The 22,660-nt window shown below is 40.8% G+C and overlaps 1 protein-coding gene and 1 non-coding gene across 2 annotated transcripts in view; one reads left to right on the plus strand and one right to left on the minus strand.

Annotated features, from left to right (window-relative positions):
* LOC125240189 (neurofibromin) overlaps positions 1 to 22,660 on the plus strand; it is a 140,904-nt gene that overhangs the window by 116,031 nt on the left and 2,213 nt on the right. The window contains 10 exon segments of the mRNA XM_048148013.1: positions 934 to 1,046; positions 1,428 to 1,533; positions 4,842 to 4,912; positions 13,644 to 13,730; positions 15,777 to 15,884; positions 16,932 to 17,061; positions 17,978 to 18,053; positions 19,566 to 19,752; positions 20,585 to 20,717; positions 21,105 to 21,169. Of these exon segments, the coding sequence (XP_048003970.1) occupies positions 934 to 1,046; positions 1,428 to 1,533; positions 4,842 to 4,912; positions 13,644 to 13,730; positions 15,777 to 15,884; positions 16,932 to 17,061; positions 17,978 to 18,053; positions 19,566 to 19,752; positions 20,585 to 20,717; positions 21,105 to 21,157 (1,064 nt within the window). The 3' untranslated portion in view covers positions 21,158 to 21,169.
* On the minus strand, positions 9,430 to 9,501 carry Trnat-cgu. The gene has a single exon. It is a non-coding gene; the product is annotated as a tRNA-Thr (tRNA).

Below are 22,660 nucleotides of genomic sequence, written 5' to 3' on the forward strand. Positions count from 1 at the left end.
ATTTTTACGAAGGGTTGACAAAAGCAGTATCAATTACGTTACCCTGCTACAGTACAGATAGTTACACTACTTTTACAGTTAATTTCCACACTTTGTGTCTGAAATTGGGTTTATAACCTGATAAAATAACGTGTCTGTTAATAATAATAGTGTATCTAAGGTTTTTGTATCTTGTTCAAGTCAGCCTCGCCTACATCTTTTTTTTTTTTGGTTTTGATCTGCGATGTATAATAATGTCATTTCTCTAACTATTCGCTGACTAAAGCTAAACGTCATCACGAAAATCTCTTTATGCGTTTCTGGCACCGAGATATTCGCGGATCAAAGGCTATTTCGACTGATACATCTGTCAAATCGGTTCAACTGATTCACTTATTCTTCTATGCTATGCCAATAGGGCTACCAAAGGCTTGCGCGCCAGCTGACTCGCCACCAGGAGATAATAAACAGGTCTCTATAAAGACCTCGGATATACAAACGGCACAAATAATATAAAAATTTTACCTTCCAATAAAATTTGTATTATTTTGCCTGGTATATCCGAGGTCTGAGTGATGCCTTCCTGGTAGGCTTAATATACCGTCGGCACTTCTCCTCAACAATGAGGGTGGCTGGTGGCGAGTCGGGGCGCGGGGGGCCTTGTGTTGCAGGTGGGGAAAAACGGGACTACCAACATCGCGGCGGTGAGACGCCGGAGCGACTTACAACGAACGATGGCGCCATCTATCGGTCCGATGCGACGTCTACGACGTACTCTCTCTATAAAGACCTCGGATATACCAGGCAAAATAATACAAATTTTATTGGAAGGTAAAATTTTTATATTTTTTTTTTTTTCAAAAATATCACACTTCATAAAAGTGGCAAAAAAAAAAGAAATGCTCATTTATAGTCTTTATAAGTATAACCGCAATAAACACGTGTTTGTTACAGCACTGGTGTGTGTGAGTGAAGAGGTCCGGTCGCGCTGTCATGTGAAACACTCGCTTCCAAAATGGCTGCCCGACAACTGTGACCACTACTGCCCTACCATTGACCACCATCAGGTACCTTTTCATTTTTAACTAGCTTTTGCCCGCGGCTTCGCACGCGTTAGAAAGAGACAAAAAGTAGCCTATGTCACTCTCCATCCCTTCAACTATCTCCACTTAAAAAATCACGTCAATTTGTCACTCCGTTTGGCCGTGAAAGACGGACAAACAAACAGACACACACACTTTCTCATTTGTAATATTAGTATGGATGTAATTTAAATTAATTCTTTGTCGTAATAAAGTACTGGTAAATAAAATGTTATAAACAATGACTATGAGGTTCAAAGAATCAGTAATAAAAGCATTTCAAAATTAATTTCAATTTTCTACACACTTCAAGAACACTTCATAGCACGAGTAATAAACACATGTTAAGATTCGACTTTTTTTCAGTCCTCAATGCTGATCCAGCCTTCTACCTCCAGCAGCTCTTGCCAGAGTCGTCGGCAGAAGTCCTGGGATGTACTGGACCAGGCCGCCATATCGTCAGCGCATGGTGGTAAGTATAGCATAATACTAGAGTGCTGATCCAGCCTTCTGCCTCCAGCAACTCCTGGGCAGAAGGCCTGGGATGCACTGGACCAGGCTGCCATATCGTCAGCGCATGGTGGTAAGTATAGCATAATACTAGATTGCTGATCCAGCCTTCTGCCTCCAGCAACTCCTGGGCAGAAGTCCTGGGATGTACTGGACCAGGCCGCCATATCGTCAGCGCATGGTGGTAAGTATAGCATAATACTAGAGTGCTGATCCAGCCTTCTGCCTCCAGCAACTCCTGGGCAGAAGTCCTGGGATGTACTGGACCAGGCTGCCATAGCGTCAGCGCATGGTGGTAAGATCAGAGCGTAATACTAGAATGCTGACCCAGCCTTATGCCTCCAGCAACTGGGCAGAAGTCCTGGGATGTACTGGACCAGGCTGCCATATCTTCAGCGCATGGTGGTAAGATCAGAGCATGATACTAGAATGCTGACCCTATTGGAGGTTGCATGGTTTTTTGAAGGATTTATCCCTCATATTATTAAATTAAAACGGGACTTAATCGCGTAAAACTTACGTTTTATATTTAACCCGACGTTTCGGACATGACATTACGTCCGTGGTCACGGGTAGACTGGCTGGGAGTTGTATCAACATCTTCTAGCTGTACGAGTTTTTCGAACTACCCGCACTTGATTGTCATCAGTCACTTTTACGCTAGGGTTGCCACTCTGCCTACATACAACACTCACGACATCCGATGGTATGAGACGGGAAGTTTTCTCACGTTTACACTTGCTAATCACTGGATTCCACGAAGATGAAATCCCTTGCCCTTCATTTTGATTGAAATTACGATGTTTCCTGATTTCAATCGCTTCACGTACTTTCCTGCTATAGTAAAGACGTTCAGTTCATAGCGGAAAGGGTCAAAGAACATATCGCGGCGGTCAAAAAACGACAAATAAATAAGTCTGCGGTTGCCGAGCATTTGCTAGAGTCAGGACCGAACCACTGGATTGAATTGCATAATCCCAAAGTCCTTTCAACTGAACGTCTTTACTATAGCAGGAAAGTACGTGAAGCGATTGAAATCAGGAAACATCGTAATTTCAATCAAAATGAAGGGCAAGGGATTTCATCTTCGTGGAATCCAGTGATTAGCAAGTGTAAACGTGAGAAAACTTCCCGTCTCATACCATCGGATGTCGTGAGTGTTGTATGTAGGCAGAGTGGCAACCGAGGGTGTATTGGAGGTTGCAGCCTTCTGTAAACCATCTTATGTGACAGCAGCAACTCCTGGGCAGAAGTCCTGGGATGTACTGGACCAGGCTCCAGCCATATCCTGGGATGTACTCAGGCTGCCATATCGTCATGGTGGTAAGCATAGCATAATACTAGAATGCTGACCCAGCCTTCTGTCTCCAGCAACTCCTGGGCAGAAGTCCTGGGATGTACTGGACCAGGCCGCCATATCGTCAGCGCATGGTGGTAAGATCAGAGCATAATACTAGAATGCTGACCCAGCCTTCTGCCTCCAGCAACTCCTGGGCAGAAGTCCTGGGATGTACTGGACCAGGCTGCCATATCGTCAGCGCATGGTGGTAAGTATAGCATAATACTAGAGTGCTGATCCAGCCTTCTGCCTCCAGCAACTCCTGGGCAGAAGTCCTGGGATGTACTGGACCAGGCTGCCATATCGTCAGCGCATGGTGGTAAGTATAGCATAATACTAGAGTGCTGATCCAGCCTTCTGCCTCCAGCAACTCCTGGGCAGAAGTCCTGGGATGTACTGGACCAGGCTGCCATATCGTCAGCGCATGGTGGTAAGTATAGCATAATACTAGAGTGCTGATCCAGCCTTCTGCCTCCAGCAACTCCTGGGCAGAAGTCCTGGGATGTACTGGACCAGGCTGCCATATCGTCAGCGCATGGTGGTAAGTATAGCATAATACTAGAGTGCTGATCCAGCCTTCTGCCTCCAGCAACTCCTGGGCAGAAGTCCTGGGATGTACTGGACCAGGCTGCCATATCGTCAGCGCATGGTGGTAAGATCAGAGCATAATACTAGAATGCTGACCCAGCCTTCTGCCTCCAGCAACTCCTGGGCAGAAGTCCTGGGATGTACTGGACCAGGCTGCCATATCTTCAGCGCATGGTGGTAAGATCAGAGCATGATACTAGAATGCTGACCCAGCCTTCTGCGTCCAGCAACACCTGGGCAGAAGTCCTGGGATGTACTGGACCAGGCTGCCATATCGTCATGGTGGTAAGCAAAGCATACTACTAGAATGCTGACCCAGCCTTCTGTCTCCTGCAACTCCTGGGCAGAAGTCCGGGGATGTACTGGACCAGGCCGCCATATCGTCAGCGCATGGTGGTAAGATCAGAGCATAATACTAGAATGCTGACCCAGCCTTCTGCGTCCAGCAACTCCTGGGCAGAAGTCTTGGGATGTACTGGACCAGGCTGCCATATCGTCAGCGCATGGTGGTAAGTATAGCATAATACTAGAATGCTGATCCAGCCTTCTGCCTCCAGCAACTTCTGGGCAGAAGTCCTGGGATGTACTGGACCAGGCTGCCATAGCGTCAGCGCATGGTGGTAAGATCAGAGCGTAATACTAGAATGCTGACCCAGCCTTATGCCTCCAGCAACTGGGCAGAAGTCCTGGGATGTACTGGACCAGGCTGCCATATCTTCAGCGCATGGTGGTAAGATCAGAGCATGATACTAGAATGCTGACCCAGCCTTCTGCGTCCAGCAACACCTGGGCAGAAGTCCTGGGATGTACTGGACCAGGCTGCCATATCGTCAGCGCATGGTGGTAAGATCAGAGCGTAATACTAGATACTGTCGCAGTAACTCATTGATTGTTTTGAATCAACTTTTTCTTGTCTGTTATACTAAGGCGTTTAAGAATTGAGGTATGGCATGGAAAATTTGCACGAATCTTGCAGGCCTCCGTGGCTCAGTTGGTCAGAGCGGCTGGACCGGTATCCAGTAGGTCCCCGAGTCCTGCCGGAGGTGTGATTTTTTTCCATTTTTCCTTTAATTTAAAAATATATACAACTAGGGAACAAATCAAATTATTTTATAGATTTTTTTGTATTTGTTCTTTTTTCAAGTAGTTACACTACTATATGTATATAAATTATAAATTGAAATAGATATCATACACGGTAGAAACAACGACAAGGCCCGCTGGTGGCCGAGCCGGGAATCGAACCCGGGTCTTCAGCTTACGCGGCTAACGTCTTTACGACTAGACCATTGGGTGTTTCAATTTATAAATTAAAAATATGTATTAAAGATTTTTTTTTACAGGTAAATCGCCCACAATGCAACAGTCAACAAGCGGCGGTCACAGCCCCCACTTCATCAACATGCCACATCAGGTACCATTCTGATTTCATACATACATACAAACTATATGCAAGTATCAACGTTCTAAGGGTGAAAATTATTGGTATCTGACAATGAGGAAGCAAACTGACATGTTATCGCACCAGATGGCGCCACTTTAACCGCTTGTTGCCAACTGTTAAATTAAAACTACACTCATTTTTTCTTGGTTGGCACTACGTGCTAGTCATACGCTCCTATTGGGCTATTGCGCAATACACGAGCATCGTTTCCATGTGTGTTTAACTGTGTACATTCGAACGAGAAGCGAGTCGTGTCATCATGCACGCACACAACGACAATTGTATGCTCAATGGTCTGGGCCATTTTTTTTAACGTTGGCCACCCCACTTTTTTTGTAACATGGGTATTTTTTACGCGATTAATACTCAGAATCGCGAGCTCTTTCGATCCTGATAGGAGAAAAGAAATGTCCCAAGATTTCCATACATTTTTTCGAACCTTCCATTCCGTTACCGCCATACAAAATGTATGAAAAAATGGTAACGGAATGGGAAAAAAACCTTGGGACACTTTTTTATCCTATTAGAATGGAATGAGGTCGCGATTCTGAGTGGACACCACTTAAAAAATTCCAAATCCAAAAAAATAGTGGGTAACTAATTTTGAAAAAAAAAAAATGGCTCATCTGACGATTGCAATACGATCGCCGGCGGCTTGTTCGCTCTCTATACTCCGTATTTTTAGGTATTTAAAAGAACACTTACATTTATATTTGGCCCGACGTTTCGAACATCACATTATGTTCGTGGTCACGGGTGAGTCTACAACCACGAACATAATGTGATGTTCGAAAACATAACAAATATAAATGTAAGTAAACGCGATTAAGTTCCGTTTTGTTCTAAAATTATGAGTGCAAATCGTGTTAGTCTAAATCAATATATTTAAAAGAATGTAAACAAATATTTTTTGGGTAGTGACAACATTTGTCGGTTAACCAACGAAATACAAAAACCCAGCGGATTTATCACTGAGCAACCTGTCTTTAACTTTCTTATTTGGCCGTTTTAACTTACCCTCAACTGGCATAAGGAGATTAAGGAGCCTGTTGAAGGTAGATTTTGTTTACCGGTATCATCCGGTTTCGCATACTCTCTGCACCTCGCTGCGTGCGAGCGCTACTCAAGGACAAACCGTGCGGCGCAAAATTTGTTAGAAGAATTATTACTGGTTGTATACTGTGACACAGCGGTGACAGTGGCGACCTCTGTCCTATCATTTCAGTGTGTTTCCTCGTTATAATACTCACTCTTGGAACTAATTAATGAAGTAAAAGTATGTCAATGTTTAGTTAACAGGAATGGCTCGGAGTTATTTTTCATTATGATTTATGATTTAACTTATAATACAAATTTAAGTCTACGTTGGGAAAGTTGATGTCATATAACCCATTTATAACGCAAAAGGATCAAAATAATCTATAAAAGTCAGTTTTCATGTAAGCGTTTTTTTTGGAAATTATACTTTACTAGCTTTTGCCCGCGGTTTCGCTCGCGTTTAATTCGAATATTGCGAATTTCTCCATATTAACTTCCACCCCCATGTTAGGGAAGTGGGGGTTGGAAAGAGACAAAAAGTAACCTATGTCACTCTCCATCCCTTCAACTATCTCCACTTAAAAATCACGTCAATTCGACGCTCCGTTTTGCTGTGAGAGACGGACAAACAGACAGACACGCACACTGTAACATTTATAATATTACTAGCTTTTGGCCTAAAGTTGCGGAATGCTTCACGCAGACCCCCCCCTCATTTTAGGGATATGGGGGGTTATAAAGAGACAAACAGACCCACACACTTTCCCATTTATAATATTAGTATGGATTTCTACAATTGAATTAGGTATCAATAATATACCTAACCGCCTGTGTGGTGACGGGTTAAGAATTTCACCACCCCCTTTCTTCCCGTGGGTGTCGTAGAAGGCGACTGTGGGATATGGGTTAAATTGTGGCGTAGGCGAGAGGCTGGCAACCTGTCACTGCAATGTCACAGTTTCATTTTCTTTCAACCCCTTACTTGCCAAGAGTGGCACTGAAGCTTTAGTAGTTTCATGTGCTCTGCCTACCCCTGTATGGGATACAGGCGTGATTGTATGTATGTATCAATAATATAAATATCAGCTTTCCCACGTAGACAAAAAAATCGGCTTTTAGCGAAACGACAGAACAGCTTGTGTGTTGTTTTGACATTTGACATGCCACCTGTGATGTTTGACATGTAATGACACTTCGGACCATGACAGTAGAGTATATAGAACATGTATTATATTTATTATTTACGTTGTTTTTCTCTGGCAGATGGAAATGTGTGCATATCTAAATAACCTCACCACAAATTTTGATAGAACCCCCGACATAATGGACAGACACGTCAAACTTATAACACCCCACCGTTTTTGCGTTGGGGATTAAAAACTAAATATATTGTCACAAAATAATCCCTGCTCACGATACCATTTAAATTAGCATTGCACAATACATAGTCCAGTCACAGTATAATAAAGAGTACTATCGTACAGTATGGCCACTCCCGCTCCCCGCTGAAAGTGCCGCCCACCCCCTCTCGGTTACCTCACAGTTACCGCCTGTTAAAACGCGAACAGTCGACCTGTCATATTTCACTCATACAAGCATTGTACGCGTTCACCTACACGAGCTTAGACTGTGTGCTAGGAACGCGCCTCTTTCATATATTTGATTGCCAGTGTCCGAGATGTGGTCCAGTATACCAGTGTTACCATATTACGTATTAAGACTAATAAATTACCAATTACTGCCACTACCAGTGAGCTATATCATTATAGGACCTTGACAGTTCTGTCCTATTTCTGGGTTGATAAGTAACAGCAGGGACTTCCGGTTCGAGCGCCATCTTAGCGGTCTCGTGTCGTGAATAATTTCTTTTTTTTTACTCATTAATGTTGTTTAAAGTGTAATATCGATAGCTTATTATGCAGTAAACTAATGTTGTAGTGAGAAGCTGATGAAGAATTAATCTCGAAACGCGCTTAGCCTCTTTTTTTTGTCGTCAACGGCCGGTAGTCCACGTGCTCTTGTAAAATCTAGCTATCAATTTGCAAGTGCAAACTCACCGTACACTGTCGTATTTACCGTACCAAAATCACTGATTAATATTAGCTCATATCACCTTGACACTGGCGAAATAGTCCCAATCATTAATGGGACTGAACGTCACTGAAGCCATTTAATAATAACCTAACCACAAAATTAAAAATTTGAAACATCACCGACCACGACATAGTGGACCGATTTTCATGAAACGTCAAAACGTGGCTAAGAACACTCCCGACTAACTCAGCTTTCAAACAAAAAAAAAACTAAATCAAAATTGGTTCATCCGTTCGGGAGCTACGATGCCACAGACAGACACACACACAGACAGACAGACAGACACGTCAAACTTATAACACCCCGTCGTTTTTGCGTCAGGGGTTAAAAATAAAAAAAAGTAACAGCAGCGTCTCAGCGTTAATATTATTCCCTTGTTGAACAAGCAATGAACGTTGAAACGTCACTGTCGGTCGATGATAGTCATTACTGTTAAATAGGCTACCATTTCCACCTGCCACCATCGTGTCTAAACTATCTTATCTTATCTTTTCAGTAAACTAGGACATCTCTAAATTCATACTACATCATGATTTGTTCTTTCATGCCACTGTTTCTTGGATTGGTTGAATTGTCTCGTTTGTATGCATTCGTATTTTCATTGTACCCGCTTGCGTTTATATTCGTTATCTTATCTTATCTTTTTATGTGAATCTTTATTTGTGTGACGAATATAACGTTAATATTGGCTATAATATTATCAACTTGTAACCCCTTTTTATTTTATTTTATTTCATCACGAATATATCTGTTTTAAACACCTCGTTATATTGTCTTTTTAAATATATTTTTCTGTGTTTATTTTTATTAAATCTGATTTATATATTGATAACGTTAAATATACCTTTTATGAATATTTTAATCATTTTAAATCTAATCCTCAAATACGTTTTATTCCGCACAACTTTTTTATTTCTTCATTTCTATTAATACCATTTTCTGTTAAAATGACCTTGTGATACAAATTATTTTACTATATTTTATACAAAATACAAACGTGTATATTCGTTGCACATACCTTATCTTATCTTATCTTCTGACGAATAATGAATATGACGCACCCTGTACCAACGTGTTCGCTTTGCTTGTTTAGACATCAGCTAGAATGCTTTTCAAGACCCAGAGGTCTTTTTCAGTACCGACATCGAAAGATACTATAGGGCCACCGAGGGTAAGATATCTTATGTTTGTGGATTATAAAAGTTGACATTTACAACTCAACTAGGGAACAAATCAAATTATTTTATTGAATATTTTTCGATTTGTTCTTTTTTTCAAGTAGTCACACTACTATATATAAATTATAAATTTAAATAGATATCATACACGAAAGAAAAAACGACAGGGCCCACTGGTGGCCGAGCCGGGAATCGAACCCGGGTCTTCAGCTTACGCGGCTAACGTCCTCACCACTAGACCACCCGCCCGCGTTCTTTTCTTTCGTGTATGATATCTATTTCAATTTATAATTTACATTTACTCAGTCATTTATTTTGAGAGAATCAACTTCAAAAAAATATCAATTATACAGTATTTTCGAGTTCAAAAATGTCTTTACAAAATAGTACATTGCGATACAAGTGGGGAAAGGAGGGGATTCTAAACGAGTAGCAATACATTAACGATGGATGTGAGAAGAAGGAATTCGTAACTTTTCTCGATTTAAAATTTCGGTCGTCCCCACTTTTCCCTACACTTGTTGCGTAAATTACTATTTTGTGACCTTTTTACCTTTCGATGGAAAGTATGTAAAGATAATTGTGAAATCACGAAAATATCTTCTGACAGTTTCATAGGTAGTTTTATTTTATAGTAAGTATTTCCTATGGGAGAGTAAATTTTTATTTCGCGTTTTGGGTGTTGGTCCCATAGTAAAAGTTTCTCAGTATCACCTGGACATTTACGGGTTACAGTAAATGGTTTTCGTTAGTTTACATACTGTATTGTAAAATAACATTTTTTTTAATTAACTAGATATTGGATACATTTTTGAAGTTGGTTTTCTGTACTTTGACGGATTGTGTTTAAAATCTACGGGTTATACCTATCTAAGTTACACATACACATAGAAATAAGCCACATAATGCCATAACTGATCAGCATTTACACGCAAATCACTAAAAACGTGATGTGTATATATTATACACTACTTGTTAGTGAATAAAGTGTTACATTTCACGAACCACGATGCACAACACGCTTTAGACATAACTTTAGTAATAAACATTGAGTGTAAGCCCTGAGTGAACGCTCGGAGTGGAGCGTTCGGCGGGGCGTTCAGACGCTGACAGCACCCAATGGCCTTGACGCTAGCGTACACTGTCTAATCGTATGGGAGTAAGTAAGAGCGCGATGTCACTAAAAGAGGGCGGATAGGTACGAAAAGTGCGGAAAAATATTAAAATTAAATAGAAAGATGCATTAAGTATTTGTGCAAAATATTTCGTTAGTGTTTTGGATATGTATATATTTGTTATTATAATATTAACTAAAGACAACTAAGTGAATAATTGAACGACACACAACCGTTTAATGACGAACTCGAGACCAATCTTTGCATTTTTTTCCTATCGAGCCGATTTCATTAAATCGTGTATCGAGTACGGCTATGTTCTTTGAAATATAATGAATAATAACATATAATTTACTTGCCTTACTAATAGTTTGTCTTAAAAAACTGCGCAAGTAACATAAATTTTAGGCAATTGGGTGTTGTCAGCCCCTTCAGCGAGGCGGGCAAGCATGCATTTTTTGCGGCGTCGACTCAAGACTATTATAATAGTTTGAGCTTCAATTGTTTGACATGCACGCCGCATGCCCCACCCCGCTGCACGCTCAATATGAGTGTGCACTCGTTGCAATAACGTGAATAAATGTACACTTATGAACGCGACTGTGATAAAAAAAAAAAATTATAAATGGGCTTAGGTACTCTTGGCCACAGACTAGCCAAAGGCAAAGACGTGGCGGACGATGGAGTGAACTCGTCCAGAAGATGCCTGTTCATTCTTGATTTGAAGGTTGCCGGGTTATATGATTATTTTAGGGTCCTTTTTAACTTAACACAATCTCCAAAACTTATAATTCTTTTGTTCAAATACTTGTGTAATGATACAAACAATTACACTCACATATACAAAAGCTTGAGCGTAGCTTCGATTTTTGACTTTAGAAATGTAGATTTTTACATTCCAGCTTCACCCCGAGCCTGCATGCTCGATCCTGATAAAAATATAACTAGATAATGCGTTATTTTTCTCGCATTTAGGCACTGGTCCCAAGCGATGAGCTATCGGAAATAGAAAGGAACAAAAGATGGTCGCTCTCGTGTAAATAAAAGAGTACGAGTGATGTATGATTCATCGCTCGGCGAATATAACTCGCTCGCGCTGTTATTGCGTCACTTATTTGTTGTCCGCCCCACTTTTTTTGGAACATGGGTATTTTTTACGCGATTCATACTCAGAATCGGGAGCTCTTTCGATCCTGATAGGAGAAAAAAAACCGGCCAAGAGCGTGTCGGGCCACGCTCAGTGTAGGGTTCCGTAGTTTTCCGTATTTTTCTCAAAAACTACTGAACCTATCAAGTTCAAAACAATTTTCCTAGAAAGTATTTATAAAGTTCTACTTTTGTGATTTTTTTCATATTTTTTAAACATATGGTTCAAAAGTTAGAGGGGGGGGGACGCACTTTTTTTTCCTTTAGGAGCGATTATTTCCGAAAATATTAATATTATCAAAAAACGATCTTAGTAAACCCTTATTCATTTTTTAATACCTATCCAAAAATATATCACACGTTGGGGTTGGAATGAAAAAAAATATCAGCCCCCACTTTACATGTACGGGGGGTACCCTAATAAAACATTTTTTTCCATTTTTTATTTTTGCACTTTGTTGGCGTGATTGATATACATATTGGTACCAAATTTCAGCTTTCTAGTGCTAACGGTTACTGAGATTATCCGCGGACGGACGGACGGACGGACGGACGGACGGACGGACGGACGGACGGACGGACGGACGGACGGACGGACGGACAGACAGACATGGCGAAACTATAAGGGTTCCTAGTTGACTACGGAACCCTAAAAATGTCCCAAGATTTCCATACATTTTTTCAAACCTTCCATTCCGTTACGTATGAAAAAGTGGTAACGGAATTGGAAAAAACCTTGGGACACGTTTTTTTCTCCTATTAGGATTGAAAGAGCTCGCAATTCTGAGTGGAAAACACATAACAATTTCCAAATCTAAAAAAAAAGTGGGGGGGCGGAATTTTGAAAAAAATGGCCCATTTACACGGGAGTGACTATCTTTTGATCGTTTCTATCGTCGATAGCTCAACCGCTCCGATATTATCTAATCGCGACTGAACAAAAACATATACTATAGGCACAGTATAATAAAGAGTACTATCGTACAGTATGGCCACTCCCGCTCCCCACTGAAAGTACCACCCACCCCCTCTCGGTTACCTCACAGTTACCGCCTGTCAAAAACGCCAACAGTCGACTTGTCAGATCTCACTCACACAAGCATTGTACGCGTTTACCTACACGAGCTTAGAATGTGTGCTAGGAACGCGCCTCTTTCATATATTTGATCGCCAGTGTTCGAGATGTGCTACAGGTACATATGTATAATACCTATACTTTAGTTTCGTTATATTTGTGACAAGTTCGTATCTAGTTTAGAGAAATAGTTTAAAAACGAAAGATAAACCAAAATATCCCTAGCTTTAAAATAGATGACTAAACATAAACATAGCTTTATGGAGTGTTTGTGCCCCCCAATACCCTTTTTCCTCATTTTTTTTTTAAATAATAAATGGGCTTACTCTTGGCCACAGACTAGGTATTTGTCGTTTATGTGTCGTGTGATCCCGAACAATCCCAATGTGTACTTAATCTCATATATGTATCCTCGTTTTTTTTTTTTTTCATTCCAATAATAATATGGGGTTTACTTTTTCTTATTAATATTTTCGGCTCACAGACCATAGCCAAAGGCAAAGACGTGGCCTACGATGGAGTGAGCTCTTTTTTTTTCTTAGTATGAATAGGTAGACGATACTAGGTGGCAACTGTGTCTCGTCTGCCAAAATTTATATTAGAACAGTTTACAACTTATATTACAAGCAGAAGGAATTGAAAAGAGAATACTGATTAATACTGTTGTAATATTAGCTAAAATTGGCGAGCATTAGACTTTTCGTTCGTCGCGACATCTATTAACAAGTAGCAGTACTGATAACTTTCGCTAGTTGACGCGTGATTGTCACTAGATGTCACTTAACTATGCCTATACAAGTAACCCGCATTTACTGATATATAGAGTTACAACTTATTCCTCTATGAATAAAACGTATAAAGGAGAGTTAATTGTAGTATTTTTTTCTTTGCGCCTGCGTGCGTTCATTTACTGTGTGAGTGTGATGAAAAAATATTTTATAAAATAATTAAAAGAAAATTTAGGCTACTTTTTTTCTGGATCACACTCAACCCCGTTATATAAGTCAATGTGCGCCTCTTCATATAACCACATACTAATACGAAACCAACTACAGGACAGCGAAGGGCGCGCCCACAGCATGCAACACGGGACGTCAGGGGACGCCGCTCGCGCCGAGCAGGACGCCGATAGTGGATTAGATGTGAGTACACGTTGTCATGGCAACCGTCTATATTGCTACAACAGAAGGTACACAGCATGCAACATGGGGCTTCAGGGGACGCCGCTCGCGCCAAACAGGACGCCGATAGTGGTCTACATGTGAGTACACGTTGCCATGGCAACCGTATATATTGCTGCAACAGAGGGTACACAGCATGCAACACGGGACGTCAGGGGACGCCGCTCGAGCCGAGCAGGACGCCGTTAGTGGGCTAGATGTGAGTACACGTTGCCATGGCAACCGTCTATATTACTACAGCAGAGGATACACAGCATGCAACACGGGACGTCAGGGGACGCCGCTCACGCCGAGCAGGACGCCGATAGTGGGCTAGATGTGAGTACACGTTGCCATGGTAACCGTCTATATTGCTACAACAGAGGATACACAGCATGCAACATGTGGCTTCAGGGGACGCCGCTCGCGCCGAGCAGGACGCCGACAGTGCTCTAGATGTGAGTATACGTTGCCATGGCAAATGCGGATCCAGCTTCGTGCCCAGCGGGGGGTCACGTGGTAAAGGCCCAGGCCCCCGGGGGGGGGGGGGCACGTGGTCTATTTGTTTGGCCAGCCTAGGCTCCAGGGCTCATGACCCCCACACTGGATCTGCGCATGTGCCATGGTGTGTAACATTGGAATCTTTTGCTTGCTCGCGTATCAATATTGGCACGTGCGTTAAACAACTACTTTGCCCCCTTGTAAAACAGATAACTATTAATATGTTTGAGTCTCATGGGAGTTTTAAACTTAAAATTGGCGAGACGACTAAAAAAAACTAATTAGTCCGTCAGTTAGATTATCAAATAATTTTAGACACCTATTTTTTTATTTTTTCTCGTAAACGCAAAACGACGACGGTACAGTGCGTTGAAGTTTCGCGTGACGTCACGCCTAGGTACAATTTTTACTTAGAAGTGACGGCACAAGCCCCCACTCCGGAACTTTGATGCTCTGTATCTTTGTATTTTTTAACTAATTAAAAAAAGCGAAAAATATGTGTTTAGTGTTTTTAGACGATCTAACTGACGGACTAAACAGAATACCATTTTTTTATTCTGGGTTCGAATCCCGGTAAGGTCATTTATTTGTGTGATGAACACAGATATTTGTTCCTGAGTCATGGATGTTTTCTATGTATACAACGTGTTTCCGGTATCACTCAAAACCTCAGACACCCCAACTGATTTTTATTTTTTTAAACTCATCTAGAGTATTCATCTTTTAATCTGATGGTTACTTTTTTTTTAATTGAATTTTTAATTTTGTGGTCAGCTTTACTTGACTTTTAGCTCTACACTCAATAAAATAATTGCTAACTACCATCATAAACCATTAAACCATTTACTTGTGTACGTTACTGCAACGACATAAGGTTTACCAATAGACAGCTAAGATGTCACTGTAAAACACTTTAAAGCTTTGTCACAGTAAACTTCAAATTGGACAGGTAATCGCAGTAAGCAAATTTAAACCCAATATTCAAAATGACAAGGTTGTAATTAGGTACGAGTTCAATTTGTTATGACTTATGATAAACATTAAGATGAAATTGACAAATAACGTCAAACTCGTAGCGGAAAAAATAATCGTCTAAGTAACCAGCCAGTATTAATACCCCCAAATACTGAAAAAGGTAAACAACCTCTATCAATGCGATATGCACAATGTTGTATTACGAATACAATAGAATAGGTACATAAAAAATAACTAATAATACTAATTTAAATAAAAATATTACCCCCATCAAGATATAGCTCAATCGATTCTACTCTCGATTCTGAACAAACGGTTTTCAGGTTTTTAGTGTTAAGTGAAACACGGTGTATAAGTATGTATTTATCTATTTAAGTATGTATATCGTCGCTTAGCACCCATAGTACAAGCTTTGCTTAGTTTGGGGCTAAGTTGATCTGTGTAAGGTGTCCCCAATATTGATTTGATTGATTTATATTGATTTATGTAGTCGTCATGCCTATTGCCGCTTTTCTCTTCTGACGGAAGTCTTACCATAAACTTCGTTTCCAGGTGGTGGAGGACGATGGACGTGGATCGCCGGGGAGCACGGACGAGGCGACAGAAAGGCCGTCGTCCACCAAATCGGGGGACAGCGACTTTCCCGAGAAGGTTAGCAATGTTAGTACAAGTTCATTTCTATATCAAACAATCAGTTGGGCATTTTCAGAATTTGGGACCCCCCCAATTAGCGTAAGTTGTTAACAAAAATTAACTCACTGTCAGTTTTGTCAAGTAGTGACATCTAGCGTCAATAACGCGTCAACTAGCGTAAATTATCAGTACCACTACTCGACACTAGATGCCAACAGTGTTGCGTCTGCCAAAAATGTAATATTAAAAACAGTTTACAAAACAAATACAAAATACAAAAATCATTTATTCAGCAAATAGGCCACGGGGGCACTTTTACATGTCAACATTACAGAGTATTCATTAAAGTTAAACAAATGAAATTAATAGAAATATTAACTAAAAATATTAATCATAAGCAAAGTAGCTATACACTGATATAGAATTAGAGATGTATAAAGTCTCTAAATGTCATATTATTACTAACTATAATCAATACATAAAGAAAGTGCAAACAGATACAAAGATAAAAGAAATCTATAATACTTCAATAGTTGTAAAAGACTGAATATTACAAGTAAAAATATTATACTTAATCAAATAATCCATGGAGATGTATAGCGTCTCCAAGAGTCAAATTTTATAAAATTAAAATATTTAAAAGTAAAAACCTTTGTCAAATAATACAAAAAAAAATAAAAAATACAGAAAATGAACAGCTAAATTACACATTACAACTTATATTACAAGCAGAAGGAATGGAAAACAGAGTACTGATTAATACTATTGTAATATTAGCTAGAAATTGGTGAGCATTAGACTTTTTGTTCGTCGCGACATCTATTGACAAGTAGCAGTACTGATAATTTACGCTAGTTGACGCGTGAATGACGCTAGATGTCACTACAAATAATTTGCATTTACTGATGTATGGAGTTACAACTCTTCCTTTACTTATTACTCTATGTTTATGTTTCTTGAAAATCGGTCCACTATGTCGCGGTCGGAGGTTTTTTCTAAATTTTAATTTTGTCATGAAAATGGTTCACTAAGTCAGTTATTTTTTATCAAAATTTAAATGTATTTTTCCAACAGCAAGTATCGACGGACAAAGACACCACTAGTCCTGAGAGCAACAGTTTATTGGACCCGAGTGTACTCTCCGACTTCACGACGCAAGCGCTGGTGCTGACTGTACTCGCCACGCTAGTCAAGTACACTACAGGTAAGATAAATATATATGTCGCAGGGAAATGGCCAAAACAGAGATTTGATCAAATCTCTAAGGGATTTTTTTTTTATACTACGTCGGCGGCAAACAAGTATACGGCCCGCCTGATGTAAAGCGGTCACCGTAACCTATGGACGCCTGCAACTCAAACAGTGTCACATGCGCGTTGCCACCCCATTAGAAACTTGTATTTCCCTTTTAAGCTGTGTTAAGTACACAGCAAAAGTACAAGCTTTGCTTAGGGTTCGGGCTGCCGACGACTCAAAGGACAATAAACGGAACAAGTTAGTTCCGTAAGTCCCCCCGTCATCAGCACACCGCACCCTCGTTGAGCTCGTTTGATCAAATGACGCAGGATATTAAAATGGCGAATCCATTTCATCATTTCTCTAGAAAATTTCAGTCATTTGACTCAATCCCTGACCCTGTTTAGTTGTCATTTCACTAGATTTGTTTAGCGATTTGATAAAATGGCAGATGATTTGACAGATATAGTGCGAAAAGGGTTTCCTTCGTACTTTTCGCGGAAACGTTCGTATTTGTCATGCTAGTTCAGTCAATGTCAGTACATCTTGTACTGAGACTGACTGAAATAGCATGACACGTTCGTACGTTTCCGTAACAATTCGAATGCAACTATTTTCGGCACTGGTCCCACCGTGAGCTAGTAAGCTATGAGCTATCGGCTATAAAAACGAACATAAGATAATCACTCCCGTGCGAATAAAAGAGACACGGCGATGTTTATAGTTACTCGCCCAGCGGTGAGCTATCAACATCGCCGTGTCTCTTTTATTCGCACGGGAGTGATTATCTTTTGTTCGTTTTTATAGCCGATAGCTCATAGCTTACTAGCTCGCGGTGGGACCAGTGCCTTCGCACTACATCTGTATTGTAAACGTTGTTTCAGACGAAGATGAAATAAGGATACTATACCAGTATTTAGCGGAAGGCTCCGTCGTTTTCCCGAAAGTATTTCCCGTTATGTAAGTATTACATTTACAATTTGATTTTGAGGCATTTTTTGTGGCGCCATCTATGTGTGGTGTAGTGTATGCGCGTTCTTAGGCGGTCGTATTTTAATGTATGGGATGGTGTGATCTTCTTATATTTCATCTATGTTAAAAGTAAAAAAATTGACATAATGTAGTTAGTCTCACAACGTCGAAAACCGTCGGCAAATTCCACCCTTATTACTATGAAGAAGAGGTCGACGAGGTCCGAGAAAGACCTGCGTGACCTTCAAGTGACTTTTACCCGCGTTCGCCCGCATCAGATTGCACAGGATAGGAGCGAATGGCGGAATCTAGTGTCGGAGGCCAAGATCCACTTCGGGTCGCTGAGCCATCGCAGCAGCAGCAGCAGCAATGTAGTTAGTATTTAAAATGACCTGAGTGCGATAAGTGATAAACTTTACAGGTTTGAAAGATTCAAACGAATTATCTGCTAAGTGGATTATGAACAGAGGGCGGAATTGCTCGTGGCAAAAATCAAACGTCAATAGAGTTGGAATGTTAAATTTTATCGACATATTCAGCTATCAATAAATTCAGTCACCTTTTATATTTCTGACTTTAACATTGATTAACTCTTTGATTAGCTAGTCGACTATTTGATTTTGACCTCTTTGATTAGATTAAAAGTAAATTGAATGACATTTAATTACCATTTCTGTCACTAGTCCTTTTGCAACTAATTCATTTTGAAAAAAATGGTTAATCCAAGACGAAAAATGTTTAATGCCACCAAATGGATAAAAAAGTATCCTTGTCTTACTTACGTCGAAAACAAAGTCAACAATATATAAAGATTGTCTGTTCCAAATGATAATTTCAGACAGACAGACAGACAGACAATCGATAGTCGATAAAATTTTACGTTCCAACTCTATTGACGTTTGATTTTTGCCATGAGTAATTCCGCCCTCTGATATGAATCATTTGGTTCTATAGTACATACTTTAGCAGATGAAGAATAAGCGCTGGTAGCCTAGCGGTAAGTACGTGCGACTTTCGTTCCGGAGGTCGCGCTTTCGAACCCCAGCTCGCACCAATAAGTTTTTCGGAATTTATGTACGAAATGTCATTTGATATTTGCCAGTCGCTTTTCGGTGTAGGAAAACATCGTGAGGAAACCGGACTAATTCCAATAAGGTTCTAGTTTACCCTTCAGGTTGGAAGGTCAGATGGCAGTCGCTTTTGTAAAAACTAGTGCCTACGCCAAATATTGGGATTAGTTGTCAAAGCGGTCCCCAGGCTCCCTTGAGCCGTGGCAAATGCCGGAATAACGCAAGGAGGATGATGAGTGTATACTTTACCCGAATGATTTTTTATTTTATTTTTATTTCGTTTGTTACATGGAAAACCAACAGCGCTATACGTATCTAAAAATTACAATAAAAATACAAAACCAATTACAGGTTTTCACTTATAACTACATAATAAATTATGAAAGAAAAAATGTATGCCATTTTTTACAAGATAACTTATTTTTTCCAGCCATTCTCTCCTAGACATGAAAATAAACCACGTGCTAATGCATTGCCATGACCAAGTGATCCTGAGCGCGGTGCAGTGTATCATACAAAACATGATCGCGTCTGAAGATGCCAGTCAACAGCAATTGCATTATATGCAAAGCTGTGGATTTGGCGGTCTGTGGCGATTCGCTGGACCGTTTACTAAGGTACTGACTGACGGACAGGCATTCAGACGGACAGACAGACGGACAGACTGACAGATAAACAGTCAGACGAAGTGACAAATGGAGAACAGATGAACAGATAGTGCATCATACAGAACATGATCGCGGCTGAAAATGCCAGCCAACACGCGGATCTGCGGGTTAGGGGGGCTGTGGCTATTCGCGGGACCGTTTACTAAGTTCAGACAGACAGGCAGACAGACGGAAGGACAGAGGGACGGATAGACGGATAGACTGACAGATAAAAAGATAAAGCGAATAGACGCGTCTGAAGATGCCAGTCAACAACAGTTACATTATATACAGAGCTTTGGATTTGGCGGGCAGTGGCGGTTCGTGGGGCCTTTTACTAAGGTGCTAACAGACAGACAGATAGACAGTCAGACGAACCGACGGACGGACGGACAGACTGACAGACGGATAAAAAGACAGAGACAGCCGTAGGTACGGACAGACAAACTGACGGTTTACAACTGTCGAAGTTGTCGAAAGTCATGAAACATAGACGGTCAACCTTTTTGGCACTAAAAAGGCGGCAAAAGAAATTTGAATTTAGTGCTCATTGGCCAATTTTCTTCATAAAAGACGTGCCTTCCGAAACCTTGATAATGGCGGAATCATCGACGAGCCATAAGTGCCATAACACTTAAAAATTTATTGAAAATATAGGGGCGAAGGTTTCATTCCTATAGAAAATTTGAATTTCACGCCTTTTTAGCGCCAAAATTTGATTGACCGTCTATATTCTTTTCGCATGTGTTTCCCCAAATACGTGTTTTCTTAGAACATATTATAAGAGTTAACAATTTCACAGATCCAATGCACAGCGGAAAGCAGTGAGCTCTTCGTCAACTGTCTGGAAGCGATGGTGGAGACATGTCTACCGGGCTCAGAGCATGCTCAGGCGAGAGCACCACCGCCAGACCCTGACCGGCAGGACACATCAGGTCAGCCAACTGTCTATCATGCTGTATGGAGTTTCAATTTCAGTGCAGTACAAGGCCGCACTGGCTGGGTCGCCATGTAAGGCGCGTTGAGGGAAACTTGCTAGTTGAACGTATGCTGTAATATGAACCTACGGATGATATAGGCGAGATTATGTAAAGGTGTGTGTAACATGCTGTGCATTTCTTAGCCATGTTTCATGAACATCGGTCCAGTATGTCGTGGTCGGGGGTTTTTTTCAAAATTTTAATTTTGTGATTAAGTAGATTATTGTATGACATTTATTATTCGAATAACCACGAATAAATTTTCAGGTCACTGAATTTTCTTTGATATTTAACTTTTAATATTCTTCTGTGTGTACTTGTTTATTCCTGACCTATTTGCAGGGTCGTCACACCGCCCGCCACCATCGCTTTATTGTCCAGGGCAGGACCCTTAGCAGAACGAGATTGTAAGTAATACATTACCTACCGTACAGTATGGCCACTCCGCTCCCCGCTGAAAGTGCCGCCCACCCCCTCTCGGTCACCTCACAGTTACCGCCTGTCAACGCCACCAGTCGACCTGTCATATCTCACTCATACAAGCATGGTACGCGTTCACCTACACGAGCTTAGACTGTGAGCGTAGGAACGCGCCTCTTTCATATATTTGAACTCCATTGTCCGAGGTGTGACATTACAATAAATATTACCATTATTTCCTTAAAGTTAGTGTTGTTTGTCGACCGGTCTGGCTTAGCGGGTAGTGACCCTGCCTAAGCCGCGGTCCTGGGTTCGAATCCCGTCATATGTGTGATGAGACTGATGAGAACAGATATACAGGATGATTCATGAGTCGTGAGCAGGAGTGAACAGGGTACTGGGAAGGGTCACGCTGACCAACTTTCATAATGGGGCAACACAAAAACAAACAAAAAACAAAATTGTTTATTTGGCAATATAAATTTAGTCAGTGGTACATTATACTGACCTCCACACTAGGCGTAGCCTGTATCGTGGATGTGTGTGTGTGTGTGTGTGTGTGTGTGTGTGGTGTGTGTGTGTGTGTGTGTGTGTGTGTGTGTTTGTGTGTGTGTGTAGGTATGTAGATGTATTTCAGTGTCTGAAAGTTGGGTCTGATTATGACGTAATCTTCGTTAGATTTTCCGTATCTACATAAGAGAGATTTATCATGCTTTTCGATAGCAACTTTTTTGTCTTGTAGATGGAGAGATTTTTAAACTCATACAAACTAACTAAGCGGTTGTAAATACGGGGAAACAAAAATGTTGAAAAATGGTATGCAAATTTGGTTTTAACACCTGTGGTGGGAATTCTAAATAAACGATGTTTGAGTAGATTGTCGTAGTTGGGTGAGTTAAGAACTGTTTTATGCACGTGCAGTGCTACCCTCATCAAATACAGTTTTCGAACACTAAGTACCTGTGCTTCGTAGTACAATGCCTGTGTTGGGTACATAATTTGTTTCTTCAGCGCAACTTTCAACACCGCCCTTTGTGCTCTTTCCAATTTCAGTAGAGTGGCAGAGGATTGACCTCCCCATGCTAAAATGCAGTAATTAATTATAGACTGCCCTAGTGATAAATATATAGTTTTTAATAAAGAAAATTCAGCTGACTCTCGTAACATTTTCATTATGTGAATCAGCTTTCGAACTCTGGCCGAGACTGCTGCCACATGCTCCTTGAAGTTTAGTTTTTCGTCTATGACGATGCCAAGGTACTTAGTTAAGGTCATTCTGGTCATGTGATCACAGGCACAGTCTGCGTCTAGGGAATTTACACAATTGACCCTGTGAATTTTAAGCTCCCGATTTGCTCCAGGTGAAGAAGCCGAAGTCTTATGAAAACATAAGAAATTAGTTTTTGATGTGTTCAGTGTTAACAAGTTCTGCTTCAACCACCCTGCCACTAACGTCATACCTCGCTCGACTTGAACAT

The sequence above is a fragment of the Leguminivora glycinivorella genome, chromosome 27 (genome assembly GCF_023078275.1).
Source record: "Leguminivora glycinivorella isolate SPB_JAAS2020 chromosome 27, LegGlyc_1.1, whole genome shotgun sequence".
NCBI lineage: Eukaryota > Metazoa > Arthropoda > Insecta > Lepidoptera > Tortricidae > Leguminivora > Leguminivora glycinivorella.